Below are 25536 nucleotides of genomic sequence, written 5' to 3'. Positions count from 1 at the left end.
GGGGAAGACGAGTCCTCTGAATGGGTGGAAGCAAACGTAACAGGACAAGGACAGACGAAGGACTTTGACAAACACTGATGTCCAGTGTTGCTGCATGTTCACAGCAACTCGCTGAGAAATTTGCGAAAACAGAGTTCGGTATGAGGCAAAGCGTGGCAACATTTTTAATAATAATAATAATAAAAAAAAAAGACGTGTTGTACTCCGATGGGTGACGTGAGGATGGGAATTTAAGCTGAATGAGTGCCACAGGTGTGACATTCACATTTATTTATTTCCACTACATTCAATTACATTTCAAGTAATAGAATCAACCTGGCTCGTCTATTTAACTTTATGTCAGGATATCTGTTGGTCTGTCTATTGAATTGTTTCTGTGTAATTGTAAGTTTGATCTATTTCTGTTGGGATATTGAATTGTATATCTGTTGGCCCATTTGTGCAACTAATTGCATGTCTGTATGTCTGTCTGTTGTTCTGTTTATCTAGTTGTATGTCTGTATGTCCGTCTGTTCTTCTAATTGTGTGTCTATGGGTCTGTCTGTTGATCTTTATGTTTATCTAATTGTATGTCTATAGGTCTGTCTGTTGATCTGTTTGTGTATCTAATTGTATGTCTGTAAGTCTGTCTGTTGATCTATTTGTTTATCTAATTGTAGGTCTGTCTGTTGGTGTATCTAATTGTGTCTGTAGGTCTGTCTGTTGATCTATTTGTGTATTGAATTGTATGTCGGTAGGTCTGTCTATTGATGTATTTGTTTATCTAACTGTATGTCTGTAGGTCTGTCTGTTAGTCTGTTGGTGTATCTAATCATGTCTGTAGGTCTGTCTGTTGGTTTATCTAATTGTGTCTGTAAGTCTCTCTGTTGATCTATCTGTGTGTCTAATTACATGTCTGTAAGTCTGTTGATCTATTTGTGTATCCAATTTTATGTCTGTAGGTCTGTCTGTTAGTCTGTTGGTGTATCTAATTATGTCTGTAGGTCTGTCTGTTGGTGCATCAAATTGTCTGTAGGTAGGTCTGTCGATCTATTTGTGTATCTAATTGTATGTCTGTAGGTCTGTCTATTGATGTATTTGTGTATCTAATTGTATGTCTGTAGCTCTCTCTGTTAGTCTGTTGGTGTATCTAATTATGTCTGTAGGTCTGTCTGTTGGTGTATCAAATTGTGTCTGTAGGTAGGTCTGTCTGTTGATCTATTTGTGTATCCAAATGTATGTCTGTAGGTCTGTCTGTTAGTCTGTTGGTGTATCTAATTCTGTCTGTAGGTCTCTCTGTTAATCTGTTGGTGTATCTAATTGTGTCTGTAGGTCTGTTTGTTGATCTATTTGTGTATCCAAATGTATGTCTGTAGGTCTGTCTGTTAGTCTGTTGGTGTATCTAATTGTGTCTGTAGGTCTGTCTGTTGGTGTATTGAATTGTGTCTGTAGATCTGTCTGTTGATTTATTTGTTTATCTAATTGTATGTCTGTAAGTCTGTCTGTTGATCTATCTGTATCTAATTGTATGTCTGTAGGTCTGTCTGTTGATCTATTTGTGTATCTAATTGTATGTCTGTAGGTCTGTCTATTGATGCATTTGTTTATCTAATTGTATGTCTATAGGTCTGTCTGTTAGTCTGTTGGTGTATCTAATTGTGTCTGTAGGTCTGTCTGTTGGCGTATCTAATTGTGTCTGTAAGTCTGTCTGTTGATCTATCTGCGTATCTAATTGTATGTCTGTAGGTCTGTCTGTTGATCTATTTGTGTATCTAATTGTATGTCTGTAGGTCTGTCTGTTAGTCTGGTGGTGTGTCAAATTCGGTCTGTAAGTCTGTCTGTTGGCGTATCTAATTGTGTTTGTAGGTCTGTCTGTTGATCTATTTGTGTATCTAATTGTATGTCTGTAGGTCTGTCTTTTAGTCTGTTGGTGTATCTATTTTGGTCTGTAGGTCTGTCTGTTGGTGTATCTATTTTGGTCTGTAGGTCTGTCTGTTGGTGTATCTAATTCGACCTATAGGTCTGTCTGTTAGTCTGTTGGTGTATCTAATTCAGTCTGTAGGTCTGTCTGTTAGTCTGGTGGTGTATCTATTTCAGTCTGTAGGTCTGTGTGTTAGTCTGGTGGTGTATCTATTTCGGTCTGTAGGTCTGTCTGTTGGTATATCTAATTCAGTCCATCTCTTTTTTTGGATGTTTCAGTCTTTCTGTCTCTGTCAACTTGATTCTGTCTGTCTGTCTGTTTAGTTGTACTGCAGCCTTCTGTCGATTTCTGTCTGTTGATCTATCTGTGTATCTAATTGTATGTCTGTAGGTCTGTTAGTCTGGTGGTGTATCTAATTCTGTCTGTAAGTCTGTCTGTTGGTGTATCTAATTGTGTCTGTAGGTCTATCTGTTGATCTGTTTGTGTATCTAATTGTGTGTTTGTAGGTCTGTCTGTTAGTCTTTTGGTGTATCTATTTCGGTCTGTCGGTCTGTCTGTTGGTGTATCTATTTCAGTCTGTAGGTCAGTCTGTTAGTCTGTTGGTGTATCTAATTTGGTCTGTAGGTCTGTCTGTTAGTCTGGTGGTGTATCTATTTCAGTCTGTAGGTCTGTCTGTTGGTGTATCTGTTTCGGTCTGTAGGTCTGCCTGTTGGTGTATCTATTTCAGTCTGTAGATCAGTCTGTTAGTCTGTTGGTGTATCTAATTCGGTCTGTAGGTCTGTCTGTTAGTCTGTTGGTGTATCTATTTCGGCCTGTAGGTCTGTCTGTTAGTCTGTTGGTGTATCTATTCGGTCTGTAGGTCTGTCTGTTAGTCTGGTGGTGTATCTAGTTAGGTCTGTATGTCTTCTGTTAGTCTGTTGGTGTATATATTTTGGTCTGTAGGTCTGTCTGTTAGTCTGGTGGTGTATCTAATTCGGTCTGTAGGTCTGTCTGTTAGTCTGGTGGTGTATCTATTTCGGTCTGTATGTCTGTCTGTTAGTCTGTTGGTGTATCTAATTCGGTCTGTAGGTCTGTCTGTTAGTCTGGTGGTGTATCTAATTCGGTCTGTATGTCTGTCTGTTAGTCTGTTGGTGTATCTAATTCGGTCTGTATGTCTGTCTGTTAGTCTGTTGGTGTATCTAATTCGGTCTGTATGTCTGTCTATTTCAGTCTGTACGTCTGTCTGTTAGTCTGTTGGTGTATCTAATTCGGTCTGTAGGTCTGTCTGTTAGTCTGTTGGTGTATCTAATTCGGTCTGTATGTCTGTCTGTTAGTCTGTTGGTGTATGTAATTCAGTCAGTAGGTCTGTCTATTTCAGTCTGTACGTCTGTCTGTTAGTCTGTTGGTGTATCTAATTCGGTCTGTATGTCTGTCTGTTAGTCTGTTGGTGTATCTAATTCGGTCTGTAGGTCTGTCTGTTAGTCTGTTGGTGTATCTAATTCGGTCTGTATGTCTGTCTGTTAGTCTGTTGGTGTATGTAATTCAGTCAGTAGGTCTGTCTATTTTACTCTGTACGTCTGTCTGTTAGTCTGTTGGTGTATCTAATTCAGTCTGTAGGTCTGTCTGTTAGTCTGGTGGTGTATCTATTTCGGTCTGTAGGTCTGTCTGTTGGTGTATCTAATTCAGTCCATCTCTTTTTTGGATGGTTCAGTCTTTCTGTCTCTGTCAACTTGATTCTGTCTGTCTGTCTGTCTGTCTGTCTGTCTGTTTGGTTGTACTGCAGCCTTCTGTCGATTTCTGTCTGTCGATCTGTCTGTGTGTTCTTCTCGACTTTGATGAAAACATAATGAGAATTCCATAGAATTCCGTGGGACGTGATCCCTGCTGTCACATGTCATTAATTGGAGCTGACGGTGAAGCAGCTGCTCCTGAAGTGTAGATGTTCTGCTCTGCACAAACCTGACATGTCTGTCGCTGACGCCTTTATTTATCACCTGGTAAAAAACATGCAACAGCCACAATGAATCCAGACTGTCTTTATTGTTTCTGTGCAGGTCGATTCTAACGGGACTGTTTCCACCGACTTCAGGAACCGCCTTCATTAGCGGATACAACATTCAGACCGACATGGACAGCATCCGGAAGTACTTGGGAATGTGCCCTCAGCACAACGTCTTGTTCGATGAGTGAGTGAATTCATTCATTCATGCACCAAGAAAAGGTCCTGATAACTTTAAACCTGTTATTCTTAAACGTAGACGTCTCTGTTATCTACAAAGTGCGGTTGCACTGTTACCAGATTGTCCGAAAAGTTCAAACCTACATTTGACCAAGCGGGAGGTGGCGCCCCCTTTTGGCCATCGCTGATGTGACTATTTGGTTGGTTGTTCCAGGTTGACAGTGGAGGAGCACATTTACTTCTACGCCAGGCTGAAAGGACGCAACCTTGATGAGGTAAACGCTGAGATGGATCAAATGATTCAAGATGTCGGTTTGCTCCACAAACGGCGGGATCTCGCTAAGAACCTGTCAGGTGAGATCGCTGGTGTGCTGCATCGCCACATCAGTCCAGCTTCATCATATTGCTCTTTTGAAAAGTTGTCTTCCTGTGGAGATGTGTGCGCTGACTCTCCCTGCACCTCTCGGGTTGGACGTGAACAAGCCGTGTCTGATAAATTGTCTCCACTCGTGGATTGCTTGTGAGTAAAGTCACTGAAATATGACTTTCAGGGTTGATCTATGCTGACATTTCCACTATATTAGCGCTGTATTGGATGTATTTTGAAGCAATCTTGTGTGACTGGAGACCCGATTGACCTCAGTAAGGTGTATCTGCTATCTTACCATCAATCATTTCACACTATGCAATGGATAATAAAACACGGAGAGGTTAATGTTGACACATTTATTTCCAAACACAGTGGGCCCTATTTTGATGATCTATAGTGCACAGTCAAAAGCCTGTAGTGTAAATACATTGAGGACATATCCAACTCAGTACAAAGTAGGGCGTACGAGGTGTATGTAGTCAACTGGTCATTGATGTGTTTTGGGTATATTACATTTAAATAAACCAGTATCATCTGGCAATAGCAGGGTATTGTTTTCACTGGAGAGTGCATTTGTCTGTGGACAAGATAACTCGTAAACAACTGGATAGATTGCCTTCAAACTTGGTGAGAAAATTAAGATATCTGAAAGTGACTAGGTTTTGGAGTAGTTTGGACATAAGTCAAGGTTAAAGAAAACTGGTCCACAAAACACAATTTCTGTTTTTCTCAACAACGAGGAAGCCTACAGAGATGCTCTAAAGTGTATATTAATCACCAGACAATTTATGAGTAATTGGTATGAATTAGTTTGCAGTGGTGTCACAGAGAAATCTATCTATCTATCTATCTATCTATCTATCTATCTATCTATCTATCTATCTATCTATCTATCTATCTGTCTGTCTGTCTGTCTGTCTGTCTGTCTGTCTGTCTGTCTGTCTGTCTGTCTGTCTGTCTGTCTATCTATCTATCTATCTATCTATCTATCTATCTATCTATCTATCTATCTATCTGTCTATCTGTCTGTCTGTCTGTCTGTCTGTCTGTCTGTCTGTCTGTCTGTCTGTCTGTCTGTCTGTCTGTCTGTCTGTCTGTCTGTCTGTCTGTCTGTCTGTCTGTCTGTCTGTCTGTCTGTCCGTCCGTCCGTCCGTCCGTCCGTCCTACCTGATGTGTAGGACATGTATCTGATGCCTTTCACTGTTTCCCTTTTACTTTTCTTGTGTTTATTTGTTCCTTTTGATTCAGTTTCATTGTGTTTACACTTGAGCCCAGCTGATATATCAGTTGGCCTGTAATATTGGCTGATAGGAGCCTCTCATGAACATTTGGTGTTGGTGTTATTTTTGTTGACATGAACACTTTCATTTTACTGAACAGACAATGAAGAAAAACACTTTTGATGGAAATGGTGTCATGACATATTTTGTCCAACAGCCTGCCCTGGCATTGTTTTCAATGCTGTCAAGTATGGATGGGACCCCCATCAACCCTTGGTCAATTTAGCTGTAAGAGACAGCGGCAAAGTGACCAGCTGCCATTTATTTTCAATCAGACTAGGTGTTTTACAGCAGCAAGCGGCAAGTGGTCACTATGCCGCCAGCTAGGCTGGGTCAAAGTAGATGAGAAGTGTATTTTATTCTAATTCTAAGTGGTGCAACACAGTGACTGTCAATAAAAAATGTGGGCACTCGGTGATTAAAAATATCTGCATTGCTTGGAAGCTAGCAATAACACAGGTGGTGCTCTGTGCGCTGCTCTGTTGCAAATGGAAGATTGAGGCAAAAGTCAGTAACGTCTTAAAAACCGTATGGCAATGCTTTTTTAGTTCCACTATTGTGTCATCAACACCGAATGTTTGTCTTTTTATGTCTAGGTGGGATGCAGAGGAAGCTGTCAGTGGCCATCGCATTTGTCGGTGGCTCAAAATTCATCATCTTGGATGAACCGACGGCAGGAGTGGACCCGTATGCCCGCAGGGGCATCTGGGATCTACTGCTAAAATACAAACAAGGTACACAATGATGTGCTGAAAAATTTGAAAATCCTTGTGACTGGAACACTGACCATGTGCAAGTTTAAGATTGAGTCAAACTGAGCAAGTTTGTTGAGAGAAATGTAGCAAAGCTATAGTTTTTGCATGTGTTTTAATTCGTCATTTTCTTTTATATATATACGAGGTCTGTCCGTAAAGTATAGGTCCTTTTTATTTTTTTCAAAAACTATATGGATTTCATTCATATGTTTTTACGTCAGACATGCTTGAACCCTCGTGCGCATGCGTGAGTTTTTCCACGCCTGTCGGTGACGTCATTCGCCTGTGAGCACTCCTTGTGGGAGGAGTCGTCCAGCCCCTCCTTGGAATTCCTTTGTCTGAGAAGATGCTGAGAGACTGGCGCTTTGTTTGATCAAAATTTTTTCTAAACCTGTGAGACACATCGAAGTGGACACGGTTCAAAAAATTAAGCTGGTTTTCAGTAAAAATTTTAACGGCTGATGAGAGATTTTGAGGTGATTCTGTCGCTTTAAGGACTTCCCATGGAGCGAGATGTCGTGCAGCGCTCTCAGGCGCCGTCGTCAGCCTGTTTCAAGCTGAAAACCTCCACATTTCAGGCTCTATTGATCCAGGACGTCGTGAGAGAACAGAGAAGTTTCAGAAGAAGTCGGTTTCAGCATTTTATCCGGATATTCCACTGTTAAAGGAGATTTTTTTAATGAAAGACGTGCGGACGGGTCCGCGCGTCGGGACGCAGCCGACGCGGTGCAGCGGCACAGGAAAAACACCTCCGTGTTGATAACCATTTGTAAAATCCAGGCGGCTTTTGATGGCTTTCAGTGGAGTGAGTATATGAGAAATTGTTTAACAGCAGGACATGTTCCAACTTGTCCTTAAGGCTTCCAAAAGAGGTGTTTTTCCTGTGGCAGAGCGTCGCGGCGGCTGTGTCCCGACGCGCGGACCCGTCCGCACGTCTTTCATTAAAAAAATCTCCTTTAACAGTGGAATATCCGGATAAAATGCTGAAACCGACTTCTTCTGAAACTTCTCTGTTCTCTCACGACGTCCTGGATCAATAGAGCCTGAAATGTGGAGGTTTTCAGCTTGAAACAGGCTGACGCCGCCGCCTGAGAGCGCTGCGCGACGTCTCGCACCGTGGGAAGTCCTTAAAGCGACAGAATCACCTCAAAATCTCTCATCAGCCGTTAAAATTTTCACTGAAAACCAGCTTAATTTTTCGAACCGTGTCCACTTCGATGTGTCTCACAGGTTTAGAAAAAATTTTGATCAAACAAAGCGCCAGTCTCTCAGCAACTTCTCAGACAAAGGAATTCCGACGAGGGGCTGGACGACTCCTCCCACAAGGAGTGCTCACAGGCGAATGACGTCACCGACAGGCGTGGAAAAACTCACGCATGCGCACGAGGGTTCAAGCATGTCTGACGTAAAAACATATGAATGAAATCCATATAGTTTTTGAAAAAAATAAAAAGGACCGTTACTTTATTGACAGCCCTCGTATGAGTGCAAAATTAAAATGCACTTTGTTGTGATCACAGCCAATACATCTGGCAACAGTGTTAAATTAGTAGTGAAGGTAAGTTCCGTCGGCTGCTCGCTTGTTTTGCACTCGGGGTCACCACAGCAAATCTGAGGTGGATCTGCATGTTTATCTAGGAAAATAGTACGATAGATGTATTCATAGCACTGTCCTTGTTTTCGTAGTTTCTTCAGAGACAGAAACCTTTATTTACATTACACAATAATTTAATAATTGTACAAATGAACAAAAACAGACAAAATATATAATTCATTGGTATAAATCTATTTCAAAATATTTTTGTAAAGTTACAGTCTTTACATAATATGATCAAAGTCCAGGTACTGGCATCACACCTAACAATACTGTGAGCTGAACTTCTCCATTGTCAGCAACGGGATTTATAATATGCTTTTAAAATACATACTTCTCTTGAAAGCCACTAGCATCACATAAGACAATGCTAATGGGCATCAAATCATGGAATGCTAACCAGCTATCATTAGCCTGTAACCTCTTTAGCATGACACGACTCATTGCTAATGGGCTAATGTTAGCTTGAGCATCTGGATTTATAATGTGCTTTGAAAAATATGTACTTGTGTCTTAAAAGGTCGGTAGCATCATATGGCCTATGATTAGCATGGAAACTCACTAGTATCATGTAACACAATGCTAATGGGCCTCAGATAATGCAATGCTAACCAGCTAACATGAATATGAAAACTCTGTAACTCTGTAATGCTCCACTGTAAGCAACAGAATTTATAATGTGCTTTAAAATGCGTGCTTGTGTCTTGAAAAGTCGCTAGCTTCCATAACACATTGCATATGGCCTAACATTAGCTTGAAAACTCTCTAACATGACACAACTCATGCTATTTAGCTAATGTTAGTGTGAGTTAGTGTGAGTTCAAGTTCCAGTTTTACTTAGAAATATCTTGTTGCCGATCTTCAGGTAATTTTGCATTTTTCCTGAAAAAGTTACAGTAAAGCTACCACTATACGTATGTGATTTTTGAGGGGGGTTTTTTTGTTTGTGTGTTTTAGTTTTTTGGGGGGGGGGGGCTGTACAGACTAACATATAACAAGACAAACACATTTGATGCACAAAGAAAAATAATTCCACACATCTGTTTTGAAAATAACTTTTAATTGTTATTGCTATTTTGCAGAGCGTGTCAGTCTTTGGTCTTACATCGGCGGATAGTACGTTCTCACAGCAGATGTCTAAATGCTTAATGCACGTTGAGTGACATTCCACCCTCGCTGTGTCGTTGGCTTTGTCTCTCTCTCTCTGTCTCTGTCTCTAATCAAGTCCTTTCAGTCGGGAGCCGGTCGTATCTCGGCTATAATGAGAACACCCACATTCTGGCCGTGTGAATGAATCGTGTTTTTGTACCTCGCCGATCTTATTTGCGACACCAAGGTTTGTCATTAAACAAAGGAGGCGCTGCGCGGCCTGTCGGTACGGGAAAAACACCAGGCAGAAATTGGATGTAAATGTGTGATTCTTCAAAGCTAATTAAGTGTGCAGGTTGTGTTGTGGACGTTTTGTCCAGATTACTCTAAGTGGGTGTTGTGTTGATTAAATTCAGTGCAGGCTTATTTGGGTGGTGGCGGTTCAAACTGTGTCATTAATTTGCTGGAGGCAGAAGGACCGCGGACATGCTGGAAAAGTCCTAATCAGTTCTGTGGAAGCTTCGCCTATTATTAGTTATACGCTGCACATTGGAAATACTTTAAGGTCATTTGACGCCACCTTGAGATTTGGTGACTTGTGTGATAAATTACACATAATTATTTGTTATTCAACACTGAAAGTTGATCAACTTAGTTCGAAAGTATGCTGATGATATTTCACTTGTGGGTCATCAGCCGTGCTTTGTTGATACTTTATTTTGTCTTAATGACACATTTGCATTTCCTGTGACAGATGTACAAAACTTAATTTTATTTTGATGGAAATTACCGCAAATTAATCTGATAAATTAGACTAGAAATTAAATATTGCAGACAGTTCTTTAAAAGAAAATCATTGACAGATTTATCACTTTTGCATCATGTATTTAAAGAAAAAAAATCAGTTGAAGTTTGTAAAAAAAAAAAATGCTAGTTTTGCTCCGTTTGTCTGTTTATAATGACATCCTTCAAAGAGATTATGAGTTTTATTGCTGAACAGATTTTGCACATTATATTCATTACCGTCATTACCATCAAACTAGTCTGTCTGCTCTGTTATTTCCGCGCTGTTCCAACCCATCCCTTGAATTCAAATTCAAAACCTTTATTTGTCCCCAGAGGGCAATTCAGACACCTACAGCAGCAGCATTACCAAAAAAAAAAAAATGTTACAGCAGTAAATAAATATGTCATTATCATATAAATCAGAGGTCTCGAACTTGTTCCAGAAAGGGCAGAGAGGGTGCAGGTTTTCGTTGCAAGCACCCACTAAACCAGGTGATTGAATTGAATACTTGACCGTTGGGTTAGTGTAACACAACAAGACAAGTATAACCCCCTAGAAATAGCTATAACAACAAAGCATTTCAATATAAAATAATAATGTAAAATAATAATAAATGTATTAATCACGCATGCACATAACTGGTACTCATGGTGCTTGTGCATGCTAATACTAAATGATGACCAGCAGAAAACACAAGGGAAGTGGTTCCCTCTGCTGTGCATCAATGATTTTTTTTTTGCACATACAAGCACGATGAAGGTTCTGGGTTCAAATCCCACCCCTGCCACATTTCTCCATGTAATGTGGAGTTGCGTCAGGAAGGGCATTCAGTGTAAAACCTGTGCCAATTCAACATGCAGATCCACCTTGGATTTGCTGTGGCGACCCCGAGTGCAAGAACAAGGGAGCAGCCGAAGGGACTTACTTAAGCACGATAAGTACCAGTTATGTGCACCCTTGATTATACGTGCTTCATAAGTAAAATAGTGCAGTGATAAATTCAACCAATTAGCTTATTTTTGACGTAAAACAAAACTGCTTGTTGATGACCCTTCGCGTTATTTGACTACCCACAATTTTGATTTATCCACTTGACCAGGTAAAAGAGAGGTGTGCAGCAATGTAGACTTAAAAACTGGCCTTTTTAAATTCATCTAATCAAAACGCAATAGGGGAGGATGAATCTGTAACATGGAGGAGGCAGGGGTGTAGAATAAATAATAATTTTAGCATTTACATATGTATTATTATTATTATTAATTCAGTTAAATTTATTTCATTTATATAGTGCCAAATCACAACAAAGTTACCTCAGGATGTTTCACACAAGTAAGGGCTAACCTTACCAACCCCTCGAGCAAGCACACAGGCAACAGTGGTAAGGAAAACTCCCTCTGATGATTTGAGGAAGAAACCTCAAGCAGACCAGACTCAAAGGGGTGACCCTCTGCTTGGGCCATGCTACAGACACAGTTGACAAAACAAATACATAGGAAATTTTGGGAGTCTATGCTGGTGTACAGGATGGGAGGCCTGCAGAAAAAGACACCTACTCTCATCTCTGGATGGAGCCGCACCTCAAGCAGAGAGAGAAAAACCCCAAACAAAAATAGAATCAGGCATCAGAAAAACAACAAATGTAGTATAATTTGTCAGCATTAAGCAACACGACAAACAGAAGAAATACTAAGGTGATCACTGGCCACTAGCCCTAAGTTTCACTAACAGGCCCTGACTTTAGATAAAGTTGAGGCCGCGGCCTACTCGCTTTACTAATAAATGAATTTAAAAGGGTAAAAAAGCATAGTAACATACTATGCCAGTATTCTAGCCATACGAAAGGGAAAATAAGTCTCGACAGAATCTGACTGTTTCATTGATGCAGGGAGATCAATCCACAAAACAGGGGCACAATAAAAGAAAGCTCTGTGACCCGCAGACTTTTTATTCACCCAAGTGACACAAAGTAGTCTTGCATCATGAGAACGCAGAGCCCGGGCCGGTACGTAGGGTTTAAGTAGGTCAGCTAAGCAGTTATTATTATTATTATTATTATTATTATTATCATCAATGAAAATCTCAAAATAAGCCCTCTCTCCAGATGGTAATAAGAATAAATCTTGAATTTATTCAATGGAAATTCTTGAATTTTTTTTTTCTTGGCCTGTGCCAAATCCAAAATCATCGTGGCCATCTTCACATTAGCTTTTGAATTTTTTTTTTCCAGCCCCAAATTATAAAATAAGTCACCCCAAGTCACTACACATGTGTAAACGTTCAGCCTTACACACCTGATGATCAACAAGCCAAGCAACAAGCACATGTGAAACTCTGTCTCGGTTGTAGACGTAGAAATCCTGAAACTGGACAGACTAGGGTTGATGTTTATAATATCTCAATATACGTATTGCAGGCACTGGTTGCAGTTTTATGCTTTTGTTTCTCTGGCATTCATGAAAAACTGGAGTATGATATATATATCATTTCCAAGAACACAAATGAATGCAAGTTGGAAGCCAGTATTGCGGTGCAAATGGCATTAAAATGTGCCAGGCTTTGGTTGTTGTGTGCAATCTTAAGTACTTCCTGTTTTGCACAACATGAATAATCGGTGACCGTCTAGTTGTTGCTTTTGTAACAATAGTTACTTTTTAAAAAAGCTTTAAAGCTCTAAAATCCCTTTAAATGATGATGTCATACAGCAGTTTGTTTGCACAGCAGCATGCCTTTTACAGTAATTCTCAAATTTATTGATCGGAATCAATTACCCCGAACAGCAGTTGATACTTTTTGTCCACTGGTACATGGTAACTGCTGATGTACATAATATCCATCAGCCTTCCTCCAGCCGCTCTGAAATCCATTTCTATCAACTTGATTTAGAGGGAAGGAAGCGAAGTAACACAAACCAGACTTCCAGCCTCACGGTGCTGCATTGTGTGAATACCACCAATTTACCTGAACACACCCAGCGTCGTTTGATATATCACTTTGTGCCGTAATGCACCGTGAGACGCTATAAATCAGAATACCTTTGTGTGCCTGCCGCAATCCAAACACATTTATATTGCTCCCACCTCACGGGTGATGCAGTAGTTTTTGATGATTTTTATTTTTTTTTTTCTTCATGTTGTAAACCACAGCAAATCCCCAAGAAAAATATCTGTGAGTGAGCTTCCCGCACGAATTGAGCTCACTGACTCAAAGTAAACCCCAAGCAAGCTCCTCGAGCAGCCGCTTCATAAGCATAGCTTTGCCTCCTTTCCTATCCTTCCTTCCTGATGTTAAATTTGTGGGAATTCATTCGACTTTTGTGTTTTTGTTGGACTTTGAAAATACCAGAGTTGCTTTGGGAGGTGTAACTCAGGGGTTTAGCCTTCCACTTGGTGGGTAAGGCACAAAAACGCTTGTTTTGTTAGTGAGAACTTTACTTGTGATTCAAACAGGCGAGACAATTTCTACTCCATGGACAAAAGAGGCACATTTCAAGAGCAAGTCACGCCTCATAGAAGCCCATGTTAGAATCTCCAATTTTATAACAGAAATAAACATGTTGACAGTCTTTTGTCTCTGGAGCGAGTTTTCATGTTCATGAGAACTGTACAGTGAGTAGAATTAAGTCCTATACAGGCCCTGAGACCCACCATGCCAGTGTTTAGCTCCAGATTCCATACCATCAAGCGGATGAGAGTCTATGACTCCCCCTGGATGGGATGCGTGCGACGCAGGTTACTTCCCCAGCTGAGGCCAGTACCCATTTACAGCTGGATGGACTGATACAATTGATTAATTGTCTTGTCCAAGGGCACAGACAGGCAGCGTGAGTGGGATTCAAACCCAGGTCTACATATTAGCAGGCCAGCTCCTTAACCACACAGCTAGCTGCTCTACATACAGTAGGTGATTTAATTTTTTATACAGAACTCATCAGTTTAACATGTTTTAAGTCATAAAGTTATGCCTGATAGGGGTTGTGCTCACTTTGACTGACAGTTGATTGCCAGCAAGCAGATTCCACACCCCAGGGCTGTGCTAACAGAGGCTGCTAGCAAAGGCTTCTACTTGCTGTGGACTTGACTGTGTCTGTCCTTTTTGAGCATTTCGTTTCAAGAATATGAGATGATATAGCTGCTGTGCAGATAACTACATTAACAGCCCATCTAAGAAGTCTGTGCTTCAGTATTTATGTTGAGTGAAATTTTAGTATAATTTATGTTAGTGCCGTTAGCACAAATTAGCATGTATCGGTAGCTTAGTGATATTAGGCCCACTGACTGTGTTGTCATAACCGTGCCAAAGCCACCTGTTATGAAAGCTAGTACCCAGTCTCCATAAATGTGTGTTAGTCAAATACCCAAACCAAAGTTAGCCTGTTAGCCTTATTTTGTTTGGGAACTCTGAGATGGGGGCCATGTTCAGTTTTTATTCATCCTGCCTAGGGTACACCAGTCTTGCCTACACTCCACTTTTTTACCCATTTATGGGTTGGCTGAGAGCTTGGTGGAGTGAGCATTGCAAATATGGTGGCATTTGGAGCCTCCCCATTTGAGCTTCAAAGGTAAATCCTAAGACAACCTACCAGTGCAGTCACAAAGGGTTTGTCCAGTTTATATGTAGAAATGACCAACCAGTCAGGTAGCCATTTTTATTGGTGGGTAAGCAGAAGGGTAACACCAGTACCAGTCAGGATTTGAGCCAATGACCTTCTGCACAAAAGGCCACCAAGCTATCACACCTACACACGGATGTAACCAGGTGGAAAAAAGGTGTGAGCAATGTGCAGAGAAGACCAAATCTGTATAATTTATCTGTTAATTGGAAACCTGACTTGAATTATTTTTCCTTTGATTTGACTGAAGGGTCTTGAACCCTGCAGTCAAAACCATTTCTATCGGTAGCTACACCCTAAACAAATCCTACACATCTGCAAGAAAAAAAATGCATGCCTGCAGTCTGTTCATTTCTGCTCTATATTTTAACCTTGGTGCTTGAATTTTAATTAATTGTAGTTAATCCTGTCCCCCTGATGTGTTTACGTCATTAATGACAAGCTTCAGGATGAGCAAAATGTTCAACTCTTCTTGGAACAAGTATGTTGTTGAACTCGAACTGATCAGAAATGTGGGTTACTTAATAACCACAGTTCTCAGAGTAGCAGGAGTACCTTTTGAGTAAACAAAAGGTATTCAGAAAACTGCAACTCATCACTTATTCACAAATTGCAATATGGTTGAGGTAATTTTGTTTTACATCATTTGTGAAAATAAAACAACTGCACAGCAATCCATATTTTTCAGATATTTGAAATGACGTGCTTAGAAAGGAAAGACATGGACCGACACAACAACTAGCAGCCGTGACTAGTAGTAGCATAGTTGTGAGTAAGAGAACAGCTAATGTCGTACACAAACAGGATGCGACAGCAAAGAGAAAAACATTGTGAAAACTCTTTTTTTTTGGGGGGGGGGGGGGGGTTACAATGTGTTGAGGTCATCCATATTTTTCAGATATTTGTAATGACGTGCTTAGAAAGGAAAGACATGGACCGACACAACAACTAGCAGCCGTGAGCAGTGGTAGCGTAGCTGTGAGTAAGAGGATGGCTAATGTCGTACACAAACAGGATGTGAAAGCAAAGAGAAAAACATTGTGAAACCTTATTTTATTTTATTTTTTACAATGTGTTGAGGTCATCCATATTTTTCAGATATTTGAAATGAGATGCTTAGAAAGGAAAGACATGGACCTACACAACAACTAACAGCCGTGAGTAGTAGTAGCATAGCTGTGAGTAAGAGAACAGCTAATGTCGTACACAAACAGGATACGAAAGCAAAGAGAAAAACATTGTGAAAACTCGTTTTTTTGTTGTTGTTGTACAATGTGTTGAGGTCATCCATATTTTTCAGATATTTGAAATGAGATGCTTAGAAAGGAAAGACATGGACCGACACAACAACTAGCAGCCGTGACTAGTAGTGGCATAGCTGTGAGTAAGAGAACAGCTAATGTCGTACACAAACAGGATACGAAAGCAAAGAGAAAAACATTGTGAAATGTGTTGAGGTCATCCATATTTTTCAGATATTTGAAATGAGATGCTTAGAAAGAAAAGTCATGGACCGACACAACAACTAGCAGCCGTGAGCAGTGGTAGCGTAGCTGTGAGTAAGAGGATGGCTAATGTCGTACACAAACAGGATGTGAAAGCAAAGAGAAAAACATTGTAAAAACTTGTTATTTTTATTTATTTATTTTTGTTTTTACAATGTGTTGAGGTCATCCATATTTTTCAGATATTTGAAATGAGATGCTTAGAAAGGAAAGACATGGACCGACACAACAACTAGCAGCCGTGAGCAGTGGTAGCGTAGCTGTGAGTAAGAGGATGGCTAATGTCGTACACAAACAGGATGTGAAAGCAAAGAGAAAAACATTGTAAAAACTTGTTATTTTATTTATTTATTTTTGTTTTTACAATGTGTTGAGGTCATCCATATTTTTCAGATATTTGAAATGAGATGCTTAGAAAGGAAAGACATGGACCGACACAACAACTAGCAGCCGTGAGCAGTGGTAGCGTAGCTGTGAGTAAGAGGATGGCTAATGTCGTACACAAACAGGATGTGAAAGCAAAGAGAAAAACACTGTAAAAACTTGTTATTTTTATTTATTTATTTTATTTTTTACAATGTGTTGAGGTCATCCATATTTTTCAGATATTTGAAATGAGATGCTTAGAAAGGAAAGACATGGACCTACACAACAACTAACAGCCGTGAGTAGTAGTAGCATAGCTGTGAGTAAGAGAACAGCTAATGTCGTACACAAACAGGATACGAAAGCAAAGAGAAAAACATTGTGAAAACTCGTTTTTTTGTTGTTGTTGTACAATGTGTTGAGGTCATCCATATTTTTCAGACATTTGAAATGAGATGCTTAGAAAGGAAAGACATGGACCGACACAACAACTAGCAGCCGTGACTAGTAGTGGCATAGCTGTGAGTAAGAGAACAGCTAATGTCGTACACAAACAGGATACGAAAGCAAAGAGAAAAACATTGTGAAATGTGTTGAGGTCATCCATATTTTTCAGATATTTGAAATGAGATGCTTAGAAAGAAAAGTCATGGACCGACACAACAACTAGCAGCCGTGAGCAGTGGTAGCGTAGCTGTGAGTAAGAGGATGGCTAATGTCGTACACAAACAGGATGTGAAAGCAAAGAGAAAAACATTGTAAAAACTTGTTATTTTTATTTATTTATTTTTGTTTTTACAATGTGTTGAGGTCATCCATATTTTTCAGATATTTGAAATGAGATGCTTAGAAAGGAAAGACATGGACCGACACAACAACTAGCAGCCGTGAGCAGTGGTAGCGTAGCTGTGAGTAAGAGGATGGCTAATGTCGTACACAAACAGGATGTGAAAGCAAAGAGAAAAACATTGTAAAAACTTGTTATTTTTATTTATTTATTTTTGTTTTTACAATGTGTTGAGGTCATCCATATTTTTCAGATATTTGAAATGAGATGCTTAGAAAGGAAAGACATGGACCGACACAACAACTAGCAGCCGTGAGCAGTGGTAGCGTAGCTGTGAGTAAGAGGATGGCTAATGTCGCACACAAACAGGATGTGAAAGCAAAGAGAAAAACACTGTAAAAACTTGTTATTTTTATTTATTTATTTTATTTTTTACAATGTGTTGAGGTCATCCATATTTTTCAGATATTTGAAATGAGATGCTTAGAAAGGAAAGACATGGACCTACACAACAACTAACACCCGTGAGTAGTAGTAGCATAGCTGTGAGTAAGAGAACAGCTAATGTCGTACACAAACAGGATACGAAAGCAAAGAGAAAAACATTGTGAAAACTCGTTTTTTTTGTTGTTGTTGTACAATGTGTTGAGGTCATCCATATTTTTCAGATATTTGAAATGAGATGCTTAGAAAGGAAAGACATGGACCGACACAACAACTAGCAGCCGTGACTAGTAGTGGCATAGCTGTGAGTAAGAGAACAGCTAATGTCGTACACAAACAGGATACGAAAGCAAAGAGAAAAACATTGTGAAATGTGTTGAGGTCATCCATATTTTTCAGATATTTGAAATGAGATGCTTAGAAAGAAAAGTCATGGACCGACACAACAACTAGCAGCCGTGAGCAGTGGTAGCGTAGCTGTGAGTAAGAGGATGGCTAATGTCGTACACAAACAGGATGTGAAAGCAAAGAGAAAAACATTGTAAAAACTTGTTATTTTTATTTATTTATTTTTGTTTTTACAATGTGTTGAGGTCATCCATATTTTTCAGATATTTGAAATGAGATGCTTAGAAAGGAAAGACATGGACCGACACAACAACTAGCAGCCGTGAGCAGTGGTAGCGTAGCTGTGAGTAAGAGGATGGCTAATGTCGTACACAAACAGGATGTGAAAGCAAAGAGAAAAACACTGTAAAAACTTGTTATTTTTATTTATTTATTTTATTTTTTACAATGTGTTGAGGTCATCCATATTTTTCAGATATTTGAAATGAGATGCTTAGAAAGGAAAGACATGGACCGACACAACAACTAGCAGCCGTGAGCAGTGGTAGCGTAGCTGTGAGTAAGAGGATGGCTAATGTCGTACACAAACAGGATGTGAAAGCAAAGAGAAAAACATTGTGAAACCTTATTTTATTTTATTTTTTACAATGTGTTGAGGTCATCCATATTTTTCAGATATTTGAAATGAGATGCTTAGAAAGGAAAGACATGGACCTACACAACAACTAACACCCGTGAGTAGTAGTAGCATAGCTGTGAGTAAGAGAACAGCTAATGTCGTACACAAACAGGATACGAAAGCAAAGAGAAAAACATTGTGAAAACTCGTTTTTTTGTTGTTGTTGTACAATGTGTTGAGGTCATCCATATTTTTCAGATATTTGAAATGAGATGCTTAGAAAGGAAAGACATGGACCGACACAACAACTAGCAGCCGTGACTAGTAGTGGCATAGCTGTGAGTAAGAGAACAGCTAATGTCGTACACAAACAGGATACGAAAGCAAAGAGAAAAACATTGTGAAATGTGTTGAGGTCATCCATATTTTTCAGATATTTGAAATGAGATGCTTAGAAAGAAAAGACATGGACCGACACAACAACTAGCAGCCGTGAGCAGTGGTAGCGTAGCTGTGAGTAAGAGGATGGCTAATGTCGTACACAAACAGGATGTGAAAGCAAAGAGAAAAACATTGTAAAAACTTGTTATTTTTATTTATTTATTTTTGTTTTTACAATGTGTTGAGGTCATCCATATTTTTCAGATATTTGAAATGAGATGCTTAGAAAGGAAAGACATGGACCGACACAACAACTAGCAGCCGTGAGCAGTGGTAGCGTAGCTGTGAGTAAGAGGATGGCTAATGTCGTACACAAACAGGATGTGAAAGCAAAGAGAAAAACACTGTAAAAACTTGTTATTTTTATTTATTTATTTTATTTTTTACAATGTGTTGAGGTCATCCATATTTTTCAGATATTTGAAATGAGATGCTTAGAAAGGAAAGACATGGACCGACACAACAACTAGCAGCCGTGAGCAGTGGTAGCGTAGCTGTGAGTAAGAGGATGGCTAATGTCGTACACAAACAGGATGTGAAAGCAAAGAGAAAAACATTGTGAAACCTTATTTTATTTTATTTTTTACAATGTGTTGAGGTCATCCATATTTTTCAGATATTTGAAATGAGATGCTTAGAAAGGAAAGACATGGACCTACACAACAACTAACACCCGTGAGTAGTAGTAGCATAGCTGTGAGTAAGAGAACAGCTAATGTCGTACACAAACAGGATACGAAAGCAAAGAGAAAAACATTGTGAAAACTCGTTTTTTTGTTGTTGTTGTACAATGTGTTGAGGTCATCCATATTTTTCAGATATTTGAAATGAGATGCTTAGAAAGGAAAGACATGGACCGACACAACAACTAGCAGCCGTGACTAGTAGTGGCATAGCTGTGAGTAAGAGAACAGCTAATGTCGTACACAAACAGGATACGAAAGCAAAGAGAAAAACATTGTGAAATGTGTTGAGGTCATCCATATTTTTCAGATATTTGAAATGAGATGCTTAGAAAGAAAAGTCATGGACCGACACAACAACTAGCAGCCGTGAGCAGTGGTAGCGTAGCTGTGAGTAAGAGGATGGCTAATGTCGTACACAAACAGGATGTGAAAGCAAAGAGAAAAACATTGTAAAAACTTGTTATTTTTATTTATTTATTTTTGTTTTTACAATGTGTTGAGGTCATCCATATTTTTCAGATATTTGAAATGAGATGCTTAGAAAGGAAAGACATGGACCGACACAACAACTAGCAGCCGTGAGCAGTGGTAGCGTAGCTGTGAGTAAGAGGATGGCTAATGTCGTACACAAACAGGATGTGAAAGCAAAGAGAAAAACATTGTAAAAACTTGTTATTTTTATTTATTTATTTTTGTTTTTACAATGTGTTGAGGTCATCCATATTTTTCAGATATTTGAAATGAGATGCTTAGAAAGGAAAGACATGGACCGACACAACAACTAGCAGCCGTGAGCAGTGGTAGCGTAGCTGTGAGTAAGAGGATGGCTAATGTCGTACACAAACAGGATGTGAAAGCAAAGAGAAAAACACTGTAAAAACTTGTTATTTTTATTTATTTATTTTTGTTTTTACAATGTGTTGAGGTCATCCATATTTTTCAGATATTTGAAATGAGATGCTTAGAAAGGAAAGACATGGACCGACACAACAACTAACAGCCGTGACTAGTAGTAGTGTAGCTGTGAGTAAGAGAACCGCTAATATCATACACAAACGAGATGTGAAAGCAAAGAGAAAAGCATTGTGAAAACTTGTTTTTTTTTTTTTTGGGTTTTTACATTGTGTTGAGGTTACTAAATTTTCCATTTATGGTGGCCATTTAAGCAACTTTCATAGAACAGCAGGTGAGCTGAAGATCGAGGGGGGCGTCCCAACGCACAGATACAGTACTTGTTACTTCTAATTGATCTCACTTCTTAACAAAACCGTCTCATTGTAAGTTGATGATGAAGGTGTTTCTTTAATGATTTGTGGTTCAAAGAGGTGATGTTTGTTTCATGCCAGCGACAGACACCAGCATGCTGTGACTTCATTACAGGTCGAGGTTTTGTTTTGTTTTCCTGTTGGATGTGTGATGATGCGTTATCTGATACAGCTCATTATAAAGAGATGTCACCTCTGAATAATCTCGCGTTGCATGCCGTAGTCGCACTCCCTTTGAAGCCATTGGAATCAAAGGACTCGAAACACACAAAAAGAACTTTACCAGCGTGCGGTCTCACAGAAACAATGGCTCATAGTTTGAATTCATCATCATGTTAATTTGGTCTCAGATCCACTTGTTTACGTGCGCTTCTGGAGTTTGCTTTGTTGCCATGAGAACAAGCTTGAGTGAAAAACTCACTGGGATTGGCAATGAGGAGATAAATGACAATCACGCGGTGACAGATTGTGATGTTGGCATGGTTTGAAGCGTTTTGATCCGTGGGATCTTTTGTCATTGGCTTCCTCTTTCTCAAAGACACACATTGAGACAAATAGCATCGAGACGCAGGCTAATTGTTGTTCTAAACCTGAACAATTTCATAATCCTGTCCACACCAGGCGAATCGATCGACTCTCTTGTGTCTCCCCTCCCTCAGGTCGCACCATCATTTTATCCACCCACCACATGGACGAGGCAGACATCTTGGGCGATCGCATTGCCATCATTTCTCACGGAAAGATGCGCTGCTGTGGCTCCTCCCTCTTCCTTAAGAAATGTTTTGGCAGCGGCTATTACCTCACGCTGGTTCGAGCAGACGCCAAAAAGATGCAAGCGCAGCGAAGTGGTGTCACCAACAGCATGGTCAAAGAGGTAACAACTGTTTGTCTTTTGGGCTTCCGTTTGCTTTTGGGGATTAATTTTAATAGTAACGGCTGAAGACTGTTGAACATCCAAATTCAGCTCTGCTCAGCACATCAAAACCTGGCTTTGCTCAGCAGACCATCTGCCTGTTCTTCACTAATGAGCTGATTGACACCAAGATTAACACTCACGCTGTCCAGTGCATCAGTTGCCGACGGATGGATTTCATTATTGGGCACGCAGACGCAATTATATTGAGACTTAAAACACCCTAATCCAAATTCCCTCCTTGCTGAATGAAACAATATAGTTTTCTCACCATTTTGCCCAACCTCGAGCTTTATCACTCTTGATATCACAAAACTCGACCAGCCTACTATTTTATTTTAGATGAATAATACACTAATTCCAGTTTAATTTAGATTTTTTTCATTGAGTTTTGTGTAGTCACTTTTATACCTGTAGTCTCATTTTAGTCATTCGAGTAATTGTTATGTGGCATTGATGAAAGTTTCCAGATTTGTAGCTTGAGATGATATATCATCTTTGACTATTGATGGCTTGTGTCAAGGGTAAATGGTAAATGCTCCAGGGTGCTTAGTGATTTCCTGGTCAAGCTGGGATTTGAACCGAGGATCCTCTGGTCTCAAGTCCAGTGCTTAACCACTAGACCATCACTGCCAGGATGGACTTTGGGGTGTATCTTCTACCACGTGCAAAGAAGCACATAACACAACTGAAAAGCAATGGCTCATTTCCTCCCAGCTTAGATTTCATTTTCACGGAGAGCAACTATATCCCTTCAATCCCAAATGTACTTGCCCCTGCCTGTGCACTAATGGGCATGTCAAAAAATAAGGTGTGGCCAATTCCAAAGCTGGTGCATTTCCAAAGTTCACATTCATGATGCATTGAGGGGGGTGGCACTTGGGACATTCGGTTCACACTTGTGTTGCATTTGGGGGGCACTTGGGACATTCGGGTTGCTTTCGTGTTGCATTGGGGGGCACTCAGGACATTTGGCTCACATTTGTGATGCATTGGGGGAGCACTCTGGATATTTGGCTCACATTCGTGTTGCATTGGGGGGCACTCATGACATTTGGCTCACATTTGTGATGCATTGGGGGCCACTCAGGACATTTGGCTCACATTTGTGATGCATTGGGGGGCACTCAGGACATTTGGCTCACATTTGTGTTGCATTGGGGGGCACTCATGACATTTGGCTCACATTTGTGATGCATTGGGGGGCACTCAGGACATTTGGCTCACATTTGTGTTGCATTGGGGGGCACTCATGACATTTGGCTCACATTTGTGATGCATTGGGGGGCACTCAGGACATTTGGCTCACATTTGTGTTGCATTGGGGGGCACTCATGACATTTGGCTCACATTTGTGTTGCATTGGGGGGCACTCAGGACATTTGGCTCACATTTGTGTTGCATTGGGGGGCACTCAGGACATTTGGCTCACATTTGTGATGCATTGGGGGAGCCACTCGGGACATTCGGGTCGCACGCATTTGTGTTGCATTTGGGGGGCACACGGGACATTTGGGTCACTTTTGTGTTGCATTGGGGGGCACTCAGGCCATTTGTCTCACATTCGTGTTGCATTTGGGGGGCACTCAAGACATTTGGCTCACATTTGTGTTGCATTGGGGAGCCACTCAGGACATTCTGATGGTGTCTGTGTTGCTTTTGGCCCCTACTTGGGACATTCTGGGGTGAAGTTCGGCTCATTCGTGCTGCATCCAGGGCCATTGCAGCATGTCGGCCAACCCCATTCAGATTGTTTTGAATGCTGTCAAAATGCAATTTCAAATGCTTAGACTGCAGTCAGACTTCTGTGAGACTGCACTTCGATCGCCATTTATGTTTTTCCACCTCAAACCCACCTTGAGAGTTGCATGCATGTGCTGTACATTCGAGCTGGCTGTGCGAATCTGCCCGAACTGTTTGGAATGCACTCAGACAGCTGTCTAAAGTTGTCGAATGCGGCTCAGCTTTGCCCGAATGGAGGTCGAATTTTCATTTGGTATTACATAAGATAGTTCACCACATGGATGCACTATTCGCACAGTAAATTGTGCAAAAAAGGAACATGAAACTGAATTGTACACAACATTATAATGTCATGAAATGCAGAATATAGCTAAGATACGTAACAATCCATGCTTTCATGCAAAATGCATTATAAATAATTGTATACTCCAACCTTACAGCAGACAAAGAATGATCACTGCACCTAAGTGCACATATATGTGTGTGTGTGTGTGTGTGTGTGTGTGTGTGTGTGTGTGTGTGTGTGTGTGTGTGTGTGTGTGTGTGTGTGTGTGTGTGTGTGTGTGTGGCTACCCAGCTTTCCTGAAGACACTAAGGCCTGATTTAACTTGCATTTTCTCTCATTAAAATAACTTAATATTGATGTAAAGAGACAAAATTATTCAGCAAAATTACTTCAGCTTCAAGCATGTTTCTCACTATGATAACGTTTGTAGTTTATTGCAAGTCTGTCTTCCCCCACATACTCCCCACCCACCCCCATAATGATCAGTGTCTAGTCTCTCCCTGCATGAGAACTGGCAAATGCGTACGTGCTGGATGATACTAATTGTCACCAGGGAGAAGGGTGATTCTCGCTTTTGCTCGCCAATGGTGCCTCGCACACTTAGTTTTAATCAATAGGAGCAAATGAACAAGATGCACTGATGCCAGCGGAGCTATGACAATTACCATTAGTCTGCAGGCTCTTTGGGATGAGTGCAGTCATTTGTTTGCAAACACCTTTGCAAATAAGGTGGAGTTAGGACCCTTTTTGCAAATAAGAATGATGTTACAGCAACACACAACCATTTTTGCAAGTGTGGAAAAGAAATAGATGCCCCCAGCCCCCCACACACATTTGAAAGCGTTGATCTTATTTTATATGGAGTCAAGTTTCTTTACACGTCTCAAAGTTATTCAAATTCCATTGAGCTTCATTTGACCTGCAGTTTGTTGTAATGACAATGTTCAATCAAGCGTTGCATCTGGGAGGTTGGTGCAGTCGCCGCAAGTTGAGTAGATCTGCCTCAGATGCTTTGGCTGCATTAATTCATTCATTTCATAACTCATTAAGTTCATTCATATTTACGGCTACGAGATGATCCGAATCACAATGTTGTGTGGGCCGCTGAAGAGGAGGTACTGCTGGCCCACCACCACCAGATGGCGCCCTGCTTGAAGTGCGGGCTTCAAGCACGAGAGGGCGTCATAGCAACCGGGAGTGACAGCTGTTACTCGTCATCAGCATCAGCTGTCACTCATCCACATCATCACCACCACCTTAAAGGCCGGACTGCAACTCCACCTCCCCGCCGAGAAATCAACTACCAATCAGGTAATTTTCTCTGCTGAACAAAAACCTTGTGTAATAGTCTGAACTTCTTTTGCAGCCGTTTTCCTGTGGTGATTCCCTTATCTGTGGGATTGGTGCTTGGTGTGATCAGCGACGGCTTCGCTTCACACTCCAACCAGATAAGTGGTTAGACAGGAGCTGCATGAGTGTGTGATTGGAGGTGGAGGTGCTCCCTCCTTACTGAATACAGACTGTGGGATTACTGAGTGTGCCACCTCACACTCATCAGGACTGTCTCTGTTCTCTGCCAGCAGTACCGGGT

General features: G+C 40.5%; 1 protein-coding gene across 1 annotated transcript in view; it reads left to right on the top strand.

Annotated features, from left to right (window-relative positions):
- The window catches only part of LOC117505392 (phospholipid-transporting ATPase ABCA1-like), a 282727-nt gene that overhangs the window by 86104 nt on the left and 171087 nt on the right, over window positions 1-25536 (top strand). The window contains exons 19-22 of the mRNA XM_034165037.1: window positions 3934-4065; window positions 4273-4412; window positions 6305-6442; window positions 21663-21877. Coding sequence (XP_034020928.1) covers window positions 3934-4065; window positions 4273-4412; window positions 6305-6442; window positions 21663-21877 — 625 coding nt within the window. The remainder of the gene's footprint in view (window positions 1-3933; window positions 4066-4272; window positions 4413-6304; window positions 6443-21662; window positions 21878-25536) is intronic.

The sequence above is a fragment of the Thalassophryne amazonica genome, chromosome 23 (assembly GCF_902500255.1).
Source record: "Thalassophryne amazonica chromosome 23, fThaAma1.1, whole genome shotgun sequence".
Lineage (NCBI taxonomy): Eukaryota > Metazoa > Chordata > Actinopteri > Batrachoidiformes > Batrachoididae > Thalassophryne > Thalassophryne amazonica.
The sequence above is the reverse complement of the archived record's forward strand: the minus strand, read 5'-3'. Positions and strand labels throughout refer to the sequence as shown.